The sequence below is a fragment of the Gopherus flavomarginatus genome, chromosome 4 (genome assembly GCF_025201925.1).
Source record: "Gopherus flavomarginatus isolate rGopFla2 chromosome 4, rGopFla2.mat.asm, whole genome shotgun sequence".
In the NCBI taxonomy this organism is placed as follows: domain Eukaryota; kingdom Metazoa; phylum Chordata; order Testudines; family Testudinidae; genus Gopherus; species Gopherus flavomarginatus.
In genome coordinates, this window is record NC_066620.1 from 91,181,326 (window position 1) to 91,196,559 (window position 15,234).

General features: G+C 37.8%; 1 protein-coding gene across 5 annotated transcripts in view; it reads left to right on the top strand.

Moving 5' to 3' along the window:
• The window catches only part of PDE10A (phosphodiesterase 10A), a 601,549-nt gene extending 587,015 nt beyond the window's left edge, over positions 1-14,534 (top strand). For all 5 annotated transcript variants that reach the window (XM_050949040.1, XM_050949037.1, XM_050949038.1 and 2 more), the window contains 3 exons: positions 3,036-3,116; positions 5,687-5,775; positions 11,250-14,534. In XM_050949040.1, coding sequence (XP_050804997.1) covers positions 3,036-3,116; positions 5,687-5,775; positions 11,250-11,367 — 288 coding nt within the window. In that variant the 3' untranslated portion in view covers positions 11,368-14,534. The remainder of the gene's footprint in view (positions 1-3,035; positions 3,117-5,686; positions 5,776-11,249) is intronic.
• The last annotated feature ends 700 nt before the right edge of the window (positions 14,535-15,234 follow it).

The following is a 15,234-nucleotide window of genomic DNA, read 5'->3' on the forward strand; positions in this document are numbered from 1 at the left end:
GATCTGTTCTATATTCTGAACTGATCTTGCATGTGTAAATTGTAGGGCCTGATTCCTTTCTCTTATATACTAGGTGTGTGTCTGTTAACTTCAGTGGCATTACTCCTGATCTACAATGGTGAGAGGCGAGAATCAGGCCCGCAGAGTTGATGTTGCGTGGATTTTTCATAGATTTTGTTTGTTTCTTGACTACTTTCTTCTGGAATTCAAAATGTGAATGATTTGGTTATTGTTTTATTTTATCTCAGTGATTCCATAGCAAAATTGCTTTGCTTACAAGAATAAAGACATCTGTTGTAACTGCCAGAGCTGTAAACCTAACATGGAGCAGGAGAGTCAAGTTGGGTTATTTTCTTATCATCAGTAATAAAGGTGGGATTAAGGACAACATTTGACCTGCAGTGTGTTTGACTGGTGAGGATGTACGAGAAGGCAAAATTTTAACTTGACTCTCTAATCCCAGGATGTGTCTGAGAGAAACATCTCTTTACTTGTAAATGGAGGATATTTTCTTTGGAAACTATTGACAATAAACACAGAGCCCCGCAATAATAATTTACTGGATCACTTTTCAGAAAAAGATCATCTGAGGGGGTGTCAGGTGGTAGAAGATGCATTTATTCCGGTGTCTCACCTGTCCTAGCAGACAGCACAGGCGGGTGCACCATCAGGAACATAAAAGGTCTGAAGGTTCCTCTGAAGCAGAGGAAACTCGGGGCAGGTACAGACGTATCCGGCAGGGGAAACTCTAAGAACAGCCAAACTCAGTAGAAAATTTTGACTGCATTCCACCATATGTTTTGTTGTTACTTAAGTTAGCAATAATGGTAAACTCCAGTAATGGGGTAAGTTTGGACAAGATATAGTTGTTGTCTGTACAGTTCTCAGAGCTGAGTGGAAAAGCCCATTGCTTACAATCTGCATATGAAATTAATAGCTACTTTCAATATATTGAATACAAGTGACTAATAATACCAGTATGTTTAAAACGTTCTTCACTTTGTGTGTTTGTTAAATAGGACCATATATCTATATATAGGTATCAGTTGAACACAATGTTTTATTGATATATTTACAATTTTTAAGCAAGTTCGAAGCCTACCAGTGCCATGATCATTATAATATAAAATTAATAGAATTGCAGTTTGTATTTCTTACATATACCAAATACTTCTATGTCTGTGTTCTATATTTTCAGATTTTTTGTTGAAAAGCATAAAAAATAAAGTAAAAATTGCTTTTATATTAACATTACTCACTTTCTGAATTAGTCCTGGAGGTTAAAGTGAAATTTGAGATGCATTAAAACACAAATCCCTATATGTGTTGAGTAACCGCTATACTCTGGAAGCAGTTTATTGGAGTATGTTTAGCAATGTACAATAGAATCCTGTTTATCCAAGCCTCCGTTATCCAGCTTTCTGTATTATTCAAACCGCCAGCTACCTGGGGCTAGGGTGGTCAGCACATTCAAAAATCAGCCACAAGGGGGGGAGGTTGTACTCATTGAATAACTGACACTGATACTTTCCGTAAAATTTAGTTAATATTTGTTTTTATTTTTTTTCACAAAATGTAAAAACTAAAGATTCTCTGTAAAAACATAAATTCTGCATTTTTCCGTGGCAAATGGATTTCTAGGATCCCTGCAAATCAATAATTCTCTCCAGCTCCTTTATACTTGCATATATTATCTAGTTATTTGGACTCTGCTGATTCAACTTGTTCGTCTCACATCATGCTGATTTCAATTACTGTTCTGGTTTATAGAAATGGCTAGGAAGGCTGGACTGGACTGAACTGCCCGAACAAGATATACAAACAGACAAAAACATGTAAACAAAGATCCATACACATGCATATATGAGTTAAACACTGACCATATTTGCCAGAAGTACACATGTGGAAACCTCACTTATAACTAGATTTGCACATACATCTGCCATTAGAGAGCAGTATATACTGTAAGATGCGTTGCTCTTACAGTGTGCAGAACTGTACCTGCTTTTCAAATTATTTGCCTTTTATGAATACAGTAGAGGTCTGAAACAAGTACAGATTATATCAGCAACTTCATGAGGTAGTTTCTAGAACATTTATTACTCAGTTTTGCAATATGAAAGTCACAATTGGTTTTCTACTATTCCTGGATGTTCAAATAATAGCGGTGGCCAAAACTAATGTTATTTCGTCTATACGTTTCTTAGATCACACTTCTGCAGTGTTCTAAACATGCTGTTCTGTTTTAAGACCACTGGGCAACTTTACAGCATTATGCTGATGCTCAGCAGGGTGCACTGGCTTCTCTTTAGTTCCCAGATAGAATTTAAGGTGATGGTTTTGCCCTATAAAAGGTGTGGCTCCCATTTACCTGAAATTCTGCCTCTTTCGCCATGTAATACTGCAGCATTTGTGATGAGCACGAGCATATGGCTGGCACCACCTGTTTTTAAAAGAGATGGCTGATTGGCAAGATACTTTCTGCAAAGTGCCCAATACTGAGAAACTTACTCCTCACCTTTGGTCCAAAATTGCCTGGATCAACTGACCTTCAGGACATGCTGCAAGATTCATCTCTTAGGCTTTTCCTGAATGAGTTAGTTGAGGGATGTGGGATAACTTGTCAAAGCAGGTCATTATTTTATGCATTTTGAGAGAAATGGGGTTGATTGTGGGGAGGACAGGTAAATCTTTATATTGGTCTGTTATTTTTACTCTGTACAAGTGCTTCAACTTAGGATAGGCCCATCTAAAACAAAGTTAAATACACAAAAATATATCACGATCATGCTTAGTTTCTAGGAGTTATAGCTTATATTACCATTTGAGTGTATCATGCTCATGAAAAGAGTCTTTGTTGTACAGTTTTCTGAGATTATATCTTCAATTGTTCCCATATGGTATTTTGAATTCTAAATACTTAGATTAAAAATAATATAAATCAGAAAAACCTTTTGATTTAAGAAATCTTGATTTTTCTTCTGAATGTCCTTAGTTATTCAGGAAGTACACGACTCTTTTTTCTCTCTCTCTAGGGGGATGAAATGAAGAAGATAGGTATTCAACCTATACCTATGATGGACAGAGACAAGAAGGATGAGGTCCCTCAAGGCCAAGTATGGGCTGTCTAAAATTAAATGTTTTATAATGGCTGCAAGATACACACAAGTAAAACATGATAAGGGATATGATACTGGCCTGTAGCAAGGCATGTGATAATTTTTTGACCTGTGAGTTGTGTCATGCCAAATTCCACACTTTACAAACAAACTCATAGCTGATTTTAAAATTGCAATTGGAAACATCCTCCTCAGAGACATGGTTGGAACAGGAGCATGCTATTTCATGCTGTCCTGAAATATAGTGTGTTGCAGCTCTGTTTTCTCTAGACCTTAGCTCTTTTTAACCAACTGCTAGAAGAGGGCAGATTCAAAGCTCTCACTCAGAAGACTTCCACTCCCACCTGGAAGAGTGTGATTTTTGAGGTCCATTGAACGGATGCATGATTACCACAATTATGCATTGAGCAGAAAGCGCTGTTGATAAGCAGCCATAGTAATGAAGGGAGGGAAGAAAGAGCTACCCACACATTTCGGATTAAGGGCAGCCTTTCTCAGAAATCGGATTTTTAGATAGGAAAATAAAATATAATTTTTCTTATGCAGTAAAACTGAAAGAGTTGTTTTAAATTTTATTCTCTGAAAGTTAAAAGCCTTGTTTGTGAAAGCTAGTGATGGTTTTAACATGTTGGTTATTAATAAATGGAAAAGTATTGGGTAAAATTTTCAAAAATGCCTAAATTTCATTTTAAAAAGAGACTTGGGCTCTGAGGAGTCTGTGTCTAAGTGAAGGTCAATGAGACTTAAGTGCCCAAGTCACCTTGGTGCTTTTGAAAATTTTCCTGTGATCTTTTACATATTCATGTACTTGTAAAACAGAATTAAAGAGGAGCTATATGAAATTCTTTAATTTAGCCACTGTCTGTCCTTAAAATGCAGATGTATGGTTGAGAGGATGAGAACTGGCATGTTAGTTTGGAGAATCCATGCCCTTTTTAAAATAAAAAAATATAAAATTTAAAACTTCTGGTCAGAAATGGAAATTATCTCAAGGAATTGTCATGGATTAACTGGTTTTTTTCATTTTTTTCACCCTAGCTCTTTTTGACCCTCTCAGAGTTTGTTCAGTTTGTTGTGTATTTTTTAAATGAAAGTGGTTGTATTTGCATGGCCCAAAACCATATTTTATTTTATTTTTAAATACTGTGGTTTCAGTGATAGGATTCTATAATGTAAATCCCAGATGTGTTTACTTTTGGCAAAACCTCTCTCTTTTGCCATGGTATTAATACTGGTAGGTTAAGCAGATATCTCCTTTAGAATTTGTGACAGGTCTGTAGCAGTGTGTCAGTTCTTAAAGTAAAATAAAAATTAATTACAAACCTCTTTAAAAAACCCCATGGAGTGCATATAAAACATACAGTTTAAAATAGTGAGCTCTTTTATGACGTTTAAACCTTCCTCCTGTTGCTGCAGCCCTGCCCCCTTACCAACTGCAGCCTCTCTTGTCAGTCATGTCATATATTCTGTAGTCTAGATTGTAAGAATCTGAGGACAGGGACTGTATCTCCCATCTGTTGGAAAGCACCAAACACACCTATTTACACTCCAGTCCCATTGCAGAGAGAGCCTCTGCATCTGTGGAGCTAGAGTCAGGATTTTCTTTTTAATATGTGGATAAGGTCTAATATGTCAATAGCTAAAAGGGGGTTTAGATATCAGACCCTGTGATAATGGTACAGTATGCTATTTCACTAAAATGCATTTAAAGCTATATATCAGAAGGAAAGACTGGTAGCCCACGCTGTGGATCTTCCTGCACTAGACTGGCTAACGTGTGGTCTTCTATTAAAGCTTTGGGGATTTTTATTTTTTTTTAAGTGAGAGGCAGCAGGAGAGGATCAAATTTAAATGTGTAGTGTAACCAAACACTACTCCCTTGAAATCAGTGAAATTACAGCAGGGCCATTTTCAGAAAATGTCCTGCTGTTAACACCAGTGGTAGCAACATTAGGAGCCCTTCCCTAGATGGGGTAGTGGCACCTTCAACAATGTGTTGACTAGACCTGATCTGAGCAGTATTATGAGACACAGCATTAAAAATGTCAGTTGAACCATCTTCTGAGGGGCCCCACAGTTAGAGCTAAACCAGTATTTAGAAACACGAGACATTTTTAGAAAACTTTCCCACTATACAATATCCTTAGAACATTCAGGGAATCCAAGGATGAATCAGAATTCCAGAGGACATAAGGCAAATCCAGAATCTGACCCTCTTTTGGAAACACTGCAGTATTTTCCTGTTTGAAAAGCTTTTCCACATAATGACACTTTGAACATGGACAGTCCTATCTACCCACTGCCTCCAACCCCCACAATGAACAAATCAACCTAGCAACAAAATCCAAAGAGAAAACCTGCCTCAAGCAGTTTGTTCTACCCCCAAAAGGGAGAATTGCCTGCTACTGAGTTCACTTTGACTGGTGCTCAGAGGCTATGGTGATGGGCAGCAGTATAGAACAGTAAGATAGACTGTAAGAAAGTAAATAGACTAGTTTGGGGCTCTTTTGCAGTTAACTATGTCATAATTTGGCTCCTGACAATATTTTTTCCACTGTTTTTCACAGATTGGATTCTACAATGCTGTAGCCATCCCATGTTACACTACACTCACACAGATCTTCCCTCCTGCTGGGCCACTACTCCGGGCATGCAGGTGAGTAGCAGTGCAGGTTTTTGCACAGCATATATCTTGGCAGGGTGAGAGCATGCCCCACTACATATCTCTGTCTAAAAATATATGCCTCTACATTGCAAAGATTTCATATAGACAAACATAAATGTTCTTCTCTTAGCAAGTGCATCCAACACCTGGAGGCAGGGACTATTGGGTAGGTTCAGCCAACACAGGTTTATGAATGCAGCTATTAAAATTTATTTAATGTCAAAACTAGCTGTAGACAAGCAGGTCCACTGGTAATGTGCCCCCAGTTAGCTGCCTCCATCTAGCCCCGTACAACTCAACTTCCCTCTGTCTGCTTCATGCTCATAATTACTGGGAATTAAAATACCTTGTTCTTCTGTGCTTTTACTGTCACCTCATCTCTCTCCTGTTCCTTTTCTGCTGATTGTGTTCCTGTATTCTAGTTGAACTGACATGTTTCTCTCTCCTATGTGGCAAATCAGAGTACTCTCTTCGTTCTTCAGATCTTTAAACCACTAGCATTTTCTCTTCTGGGTACAGTGGCAATGTAAAGTAAGCAGAAGGAAATCCCCTCTCTCTATCTGTCCATCCATTTATCTATCTAAAATACATAGTTGAGGTCCAGAAGTGTGTGTGTTTGTGTATACTCTGAAGCCTGGAATGGCTGAATCAGTGTGAAGTCATGGAAACAGCTACAAGCTTGGCTGAAGGCTCTTTTGATTCAGAATATCACCAGGTTCAGTCATCACTGGGATACATAGTCTGTTATCATCCAATTTTCAAGTTCTCAGCCACTTTGACTTTACAGATTGTATCCGTGCGACAGCAGGGTATGTATCTATGCCATGCCAACAGTCCTAGACTAATGTGATTTCAGAGGTAAGTCGTCAAATCACTACTCTTGCTCTACAGCTAATTTGCATACAGTAGTTCCATTGGTTATATGACAAGAATACTCAGATGGTGGCTTACTTAGCCCAGCTGCCACACCTGACTGACTACTTCAAGACATGGCACTTTCACCTAGCACCAGCAAGACAGTCTCTAGCCCATACCACTTCCACCATGCCAACGGTAAGAGGGAACTAAACATCATAATGAATGGCCAGAGGCTGAAGCATGAAGCTTACCCAGTTTACTTAGGCATGACCCTTGACCAAACACTGACATACAAAAGCCACCTGAGCAAAATGCAAGCGAAGATCAAGACACACAACAATCTTCTCAGCAAACTGGCAGATTCTTCATGGGGAGCAGATGCTCCAACCCTAAGGACCTCAGCCCTTGCCATCTCGTACTCAATAGCAGAGTTCTGTGTGCCAGTATGGAGTCGGACAGGGAACACGAAACTTGTTGACATGCAAATCAACTCAGCAATTACACATTATCACAGGAACTGTTTGACTGACTCATCTTCTATGGATTCCAATTCTGAGCCACATTGCTCCCCCTTACATCAGGAGGGAGATTGCAGCTGGCAAGCTACTTGATAAGGTACATGTCAACCCAGACTTGCCCTTGTTCAGTGCCCTTTTTAGCCCACTAGCTACATGTCTTTCATTACAACACTCACTGTGGTCAAGGCTGCCATGCCAAGACATGACAGCTGAATCCCGGTGGCAGGAAGACTGGTGCTTATCACCTACCACAAATCAGTTCCTCATCACAGACCCTACTGCTCTCCCGCCTAACTTCAACCTGCCACGTCATCAGTGGGTCCGTCTTAGTCGATCCTGGACTGGTCAAGGCCTCTGTGCAGACAGCCAGCACCACTAGGATCTTCGAGACAATCCATGCTGTAGCTGTGGTGCAGATCAAACAATGATATACATTATTGAGGAGTGCCTGCTAACTAAATTCAGTGATGGGCTCCGAGAGCGCCACTTGGCCATGTTGCTTGGCTCAGCGAATATGCAAATGCTAAATAAAATAAATACTATCACTTCTGGACCTCATTGTGATGGAGGCTTTTTCTGACTCTTTCCCACCCATGCATGTGCATACCTTTTTCCCTCTGCATTCTCTGCTTTTCTGCATATCAGATATAAGCCCATCAATTGCCTAAATGTAATTGTGGTGACAGGACTTGTTCCTGCCTACTTCAGATGTTCCTATCTGCTTTAACATGTTTTTTGTTATTACACTGAGTTTCCCTCAGTGGAACCTTATGTCTCTCATTCCCTTCAGTGTTGGAGGCTCCAGACTCTCTTTCTAATGCTAGAAACAAAAGGCCGAAGCTAAACCCCAAGAATTTCAGCAAAAAATTAGTTCACTTGAAGTTCCCTATAAAACTACTTGTAAACATTCTTAATTTTACTGGACTGTGAATCAGTCAGCTGTCTTGTAAAGCTAGCTTGTGCAGTCTTGTAACCTAGCTAATTGCTAGATTTGTAATTCCTGTGAGGGATAGATTACTAAATAGTCATCCAGTAATATCAACAGCTGAAAGCTAGATGTTGGCTGTCTGTTTCACTGTGGCCTAAAGACAAATTGTGTATTCTGTAGCAGAGCTGGTTCCCATCACAATTTTTCTCAATTATACTGTCTTTTTTTTAAACTTATTCAACTTCCTCAAAATGTTTTACATTTATGAAAACTCCAGATGAATTTCTTCATGAAAGATTTCCCATTAGCTGGATGTCTTCAAAATCAGAAATCTACTTCTGCTCAGAAATATGTACTTAAATATTTTCATTATGAAATAAGTGGGAAAGAAGTCGTCTTAGATGCCACATGATTAATGGATTAACCTAGGACTGGAAGCCAGGAACTCCTTAATCACCTGACTGGCCTTAATTATGTTTTGCACTAATTTTACAAATATTTACATAAGCCTCACAATACTTGTGTGAAGTAGTTGAGCATTATTATCACCATTTTAGAGGTATGGAAATGAAGATTAGAGAGGTAAATAAGATGCATAAGGTTACACAGCATATTACTGTCAGGACTTTTAGCATAAGGCAAGTTTCGAAAAAAATTGTTTTGGGTTGACCCAAAACTTTTCAAAATTTTAGGCTTATAAAAAAGGATTTTTTTAAATGTCTTTCCATTTGAACAAAATCAAACAAAACCTTTATGTTGGGTTGAACCAGAACATTTATTTTGATTTGAAAAGAAAAATTTTGTTTTGATTCTGAGCATTTTTTAAAAAAATTAAAATATTTAATAACATTGAAGGAAGTTTCAGACCAAAGTCATTTTGAACAGAGAAATAGAAACATTTCATTTTGAAAATGTCAAAATGAAACATTTAGGGTTTTGGGATTCTCTTATCCAACTGAAACAATTTGACGAATTCAGCACAAATTCACAAAACATATCAGTGTCACTCAATCTACATTTTTTGCTGAAAAAAATTTTGGCTGAAAAATATCACAAACTTCTAGTCAGGATCAGGATTCCAGTTAAACCCCAACCTTCTTGATTCCTGGCCAGATTCCCAAAACTTTAGACAAGCAAAACTTCCCTACTCTAAACAATGTTGTTAAAATAAGTTTTCTAAAATATCTATTAATTTTGGGAGTCTCACTTTTTGGACACTCAAATAGAAATGCTTAAGGCTTGATGTTCAGAAGTGCCAAACACCCACAGCTTTACTTGCCTTCAGTGGGAGTTACAGGTGCTCTGTGCTTCTGAAGGTCAGGCGCAGAGTCTTTTAGAATAAATATGAGCGTCTTTCAAATAATGTGTTTCTTCTGGACCAGCATATGATGTGTGAATTAACAGTAATCGGACTGCTTAGTACTGATTGCACTGGTGTTCTGTACCCCAGTAATCATGCTTCGCTATTAGGAATCCAAGATTCAGTATTTTTATTTCTAAAATCCCTTGTCAACTACAGTCAAACTTTAGTTATCCACACACCAGGTAAGCTGAACTCTTGGCTTATCTCAAGGTCCAGTACATTTCCTAAGGTTTGACTAAAGTTGTGTAGAACTGCTAATATTCAGGTGAGCAGAATTAATGATCACCACAAGATTGAAATGGCTCCTGATAAACTGAAATCTTACAATGTAAGAGTTTTGCCTAACCTCCTATTCATCAGCAGCTCTTTGATTTCAGAACATAGCAGCTCTGCACAACCAAAGCCACCTCAGTAGATATCCTAAATTCAGCAAGACTAGAGCTGCACTGAGCCAGCCAGTTCTGGGCTGTCTATCGGTTGGGGAGCCAGACAAGGGGCTTTGAACTCAACCCTGAATATGTATTTCCAAGTTCACTGGCCAATTCCTCTGATTATCAAAACTCTTGTCTAACTGAGGGTCTTGGGTTTCCCCGGGGCCCTTTGGGAGTATTTCTACACAGCAACTAGACACCCGTGGCTGACCCATGCCAGCAAACTCAGGCTCTCATGGATGTCTAGTTGCTGTGTAGACATACCCTCAGATAACTAGGGTGTGCTGCATATGGCCCTTTTAGTGAGAGGCAAATGGCTTTCATCACAGTGAAGAGATGCATTCAATACTGCTTCAGTTGCTGACTAAATACATTTTGATATCACCCTTATACCCATAATATTAGTTTCTAGAATGCGGTGTTTAAGATGCTATGTTCTTGAATTCTTTGGAATGCAGACAAATGCTGCAAAGTAATAGCAACACAAGCAGCCAGGACATCCTGTCAGCATCAAAGGTTTTAACTTTGAGAGACAGTGGGCCTTTGTTCCAAGCACTTCAGAGCCAGAGCTTTGCTGGTGAGCAGAAAGGCATATGAATCATACCAGCTGTACTTTTTAAAAAGACACCATCATTCATCTTGTTGGAATAAGATATTACCTAAGAATCTGAAAGGTTAATTTATCTGATATTTTGCTCCACATTTCTGTTTTAATAAATCTGTTCTGAACAATAAGTTTACTTTCTTACTGAATTTGTGCAGTGTTGTATTTGTATGGTGTCACTTCCATTATTGTTTTGGAAATGGAATACACATAGTGCATACAAAAGCAGCCAAATCTGAGATAATATGAGTTGCCATGGCTTCTGGAGAAGCAAATGGCATGGCAAAAATGCTGAATTCTGTGGCATCCTGGAAAAACGACAGATTAGGTTGCCACAGAGTTCATGATGCCCTGAGTGAGATATGGGACAGGTCACATCTCTCAAGAGCTATTGTTTCAGTTTCTCTGCAGCCTTGAGCAGGCATCACTTCATTAGGTCATGCTTTCAAAGTCATCTCTGCAATCATGAGGATTAGACTCCTTAGCACAATTCTTTAGCAAGGGGTGAATTCTGTGGCAAATTGGCAGCTGTTGAATTGCAGAACAAACAGGATCCTGGCAATAGCCAGCATATACTTCCCCTATTTAGGTTAAAATATGGAGTTGACAGAAAGAAATAAGATGAAATAATACAGTACTAAGAAAAATGTTGATATAAACAATATCAGTGTTATGTACGCCATAAAGCTACTTCTGTTAGTATAATATAGCAGAAATTTATTATGAACAAAATATTAAATTATTGTTCTTTTTGCATCTCCAGGGAAAATCTCAAACAATGGGAAAAATTGACGCAAGGAGAGGAAACTTCATTATGGATTCCATCTCAACCACATGATCCCCAGACCTCGGATTCACTTCCTGTGAAGATTGATGACTAAACGGCCGTGACAAATTGGTTTAACTCTAAGGCATCTCTCCTTTTTTTTTTTTTTTTGTTTGGTTTGGTTTGGGTTTTTTCTTTTTTGGAAAGGAAAAAGAAAAGCTACAAATGCTGAGAAGCAGATCTGCCTGTGGAGGTAATACCTACAGAGTTGCCTCAGTTAGGCGACTGTCTGCCAGTCTCCTGTCTAACTTCAGTGACACAACATAAATCAGAGAGAGACTGACATCTCGGTTGCTTCAGGATCGGCTATCAAAGCAAACTTATGAGGTGAATATAAAAGACTGACCTTTTCTCATGGGCTACATTGCTGAGGCCTTAATTCAAAACTGAAGGGAAAAATATTAGGGGGTACTTTTAAAATTGTATCTTTCTAGTAAGGGTTTCTGTGGTACTTTTATTATATTGTACTGTGGCTGGATTTAACACCAGTGTCACTTGGGGAGTTCTTGGCTATAAATAGAACATTTTACACATTGCTATTGTGAACGTTTATGTGTGATCTACTTGTAATCAGTTTGAAATTTAGCAGAAAACCTCTGGGGCTGTAACTTTTCCTGAAGTTACAGTACTTGAATTATCTTGCTGCAGGTAGAAGGATAATCAACTTTTAGGTTCAAGGCTCCAAAAACTCTATTGGTTATCACAGAGCAACTGTTTTATTTCTCAAGTTAAATGTTGAAAGCACTGGTTGTGGTGTTTAGTTCTTTGTAATTATGTGAAATGCTAGAGAGCTCATCCATTCATACACTGGAAGTACTAGATATTTATCTCCAGTAAGGAAAGATGCAGGCATAATTTCAGGCTGGACCTTTTTATCAACATTGACTAAAATGACAGGCTAAAGTTTGAATGTAATAGCAGAGATCTGCCTGCCTAGCTAGCTGTATGTCAAGTGGTCATGCTAATGTTTTTCGTGGTGAGTCATATTTTAGAAAATATTAGAGAGACATGTTTAACATACAATAATTTCTGCTAGAAATAGGAGCCTTGTCAGCAAAGTCAGGTATAGAAGGCATAAATGCAGTACCTTCACAATGAGAGGAAAATATTTTCCTTTGACTAGTTTTTATGTTGGTCACCAGTACTGTATGTTTTCTACTACCAAAAAAAAAAAGGGAAAACATTTACCTTTTTTATGTTTTGCTTTTTTTCTAGTTCAGCAAATATTTCTAAGTTTAGAGCTACCTAACTAAGCAGAAAAACAGCTGATTCAGAAAACTGAAACTGGAAGAAATTCTGTGCTGATGTAGGGCTTGGATCCTGCAAACTATTATGCACATGCTTAACATTAAGCGCATGTATAACTGTTTGACGTTTGGGACACTATGCTCAGTGCAACCCTTTTGATTGTAATGTGGTTGCAAAGGGTGTAATTCAATATACAAAATTTGACCCTGAATCTTTCTTTTTAAAAATCAAATAAAATTTCAGCATAGATATAGTACATCTTTTCTGTACCCCGGTCGTTAGCAACACTGCATTTATTTAGTCTGCACTGCCTAGCCTACATTATATTATACAACTCTTCTTACCTGCTTGCAGATAGGCAAGTCTTAAAGTGGTTTAGTGGCAACACTACAGCGTAGTGTAAAAACAAGTAGTACAGTCAGCAGTTTAAAGGCAATAGGTAGTATCTGTTTTCCCATTCTGCTTGTTTACTGAACTGCATTGATCTAATAAGTATGCATCGTATATTTTTATTATTATTTAAATGTTTGGGTCCCTGAAAAGGTTTGCCTTCTGTTCTGGTCGAGCACAAACCAGTTTGTTTGTATGCATATACATTATGTGATCTATAATCACGTAATTTATACATAAGCCTTTGCAGTACATAAAATACCATGTAGGGTTAGATTTGGGATATCTTGATCAAATCTTTTTATATGAAGTTCAGATTTGAATCATACAGGGGACCAAGGATGTCTAGCAGCATCCATGCAAGCACTTAGTTTGCTTTGCCAATACTAAATGATTTTATTCTCTGCATAGTCACCAGTGAATTTTTTTGAAATGAAAAAAAATTATAAGGATGCAATTTTATCAAACTGAACAAACAAGATCAGCATAAGTGGTGCCCTCTACTTTATTCCTTATCAGTTCTGGTTTAAATAATGCAATTCATACGCAGCCTGTGTTACTACAAGCAAAGAACTTGGGACTCGACCTAGAGTTACTGATTTATGTGGAAACTTCACAGATCTGTGGTGGCCTCAAATACAGTCTGTCAGTTATATCTGTGAGATACCCAAAACAACTCATTGAAAATCTCTTCCATGGCTCAAGCATGTCCGTTATTCCCATCCCCTTCTCTCTCTATTTGCTGATCTTGTCAGTGTTGCAAAATATTCCTTGTCACAAGCTATATTCATTTCACAGAAAGTTGGTCTGATTTCCAGTCTGTAAAATCTAAATTAGCTAGATCATGAGTCGTCACTGAAAATGCTTGGCAGTATCATATAGGTGCTTTATATATTTCCCTAACAAATTAAGCAAAGTTCCAATAAATATTTCTATTAATGTGATGAGACAACCATATTGGTACTTGACATTTTGAGTAACCTGAACCACTTTAAACAGTTTGTTATAGTTAAATTTCCATTAGAGTTAATACAGTTCCCCCTGCCCACCCCCTTTCTTCTCCTCTGGAGTAAGACAGGGGAAAGGAGTAAAACCATATGGATAAAGTCTCCATTGTTGCCTAAAATATAGGTAGACAATAGTTTTAGTGGGCAATTTTTTTAAGTTGCATCAATTTGTGCTATAGACTAATTTAGTGAGTACAGTTTTAGGCATCCAGGTGTTTGACAGAAGTAAACCCAAATCAGTATCCCAGAACCGAAAACCCTAATCTAAGTAGTAGTTTGAGTCTGCATTTGAATGTCATGACTCAAGGTCCATATTGAATATTTGGTTGTCCAAAAATTTATATTTGCACTGGCAAATAGAACAACTAAACATCTGAGACAACCATTTTTGTGGTCAAATGTCAGCTGAGATTTTGTCCCTTTAAAAATGTAGCCACACAAAATGAATAAGAACTTTTTAACAATTGGCAGACATTTTTTCTAGAAGTCTTATAAAATGTATAGTTTTTATTTCCAAAAAAGACTTTTTTATTAAAGTTTTAATTACCTTTTCCCTTCTAAACAAAACAATAGAAAAAAGGGATTTGAGCATTCTTTTGAGTAGGTAAGAGAAACTGAATTTGAGAAAGATGCATATTCAGCCGTAGCTCCTGCTGATGCATCTTGAAACAATACCAGGAACATAATGAATGAGGAAAATGTATCCAACCTGTGAAAAGTGGATGGCACAGGATGGTGTTAGCCATTTTAGCTCTCACTTAATATACTATGTATTCTATAAAAGCTTTGCTGGAAACTCCATTACTGCAGTAATCAAGAATTTTTGTAAGATAGTGCAATATTCTACTGTAATGGTTCAGCACATTGCAGCTACATTATTATAAATTGTAGCACTGCAGAAGCAATACATTAGAATAATGTACTGGGTTTTTTTTAAATAGAAGAACGTTTTCAAATATGTTAATTAGATCCTCGGAGGCATGCAGTGTGGCACTTATATTTTCATATGACACGCCGTACAGAGTACTTAGGTGTGTTTTAAATAATCGGCATGGATTGCAAATTTAGAAGTAGAAATATTTGTACTAGCTAGTCAGTCTCTTGCTGTTACTGTGTTCAGACCACTTAATGTTAAAATTGTAAGGGCAACATATAGCATTATTTATTTAAAAGAAATACCTAAGTCCGTTACCTGTTCAAACAATTGCAACCTTCCTGAAGAAATGCATTTGCCTATAACACTGTGACATAATTGCCATTCTGTGAAATGGTGCAGT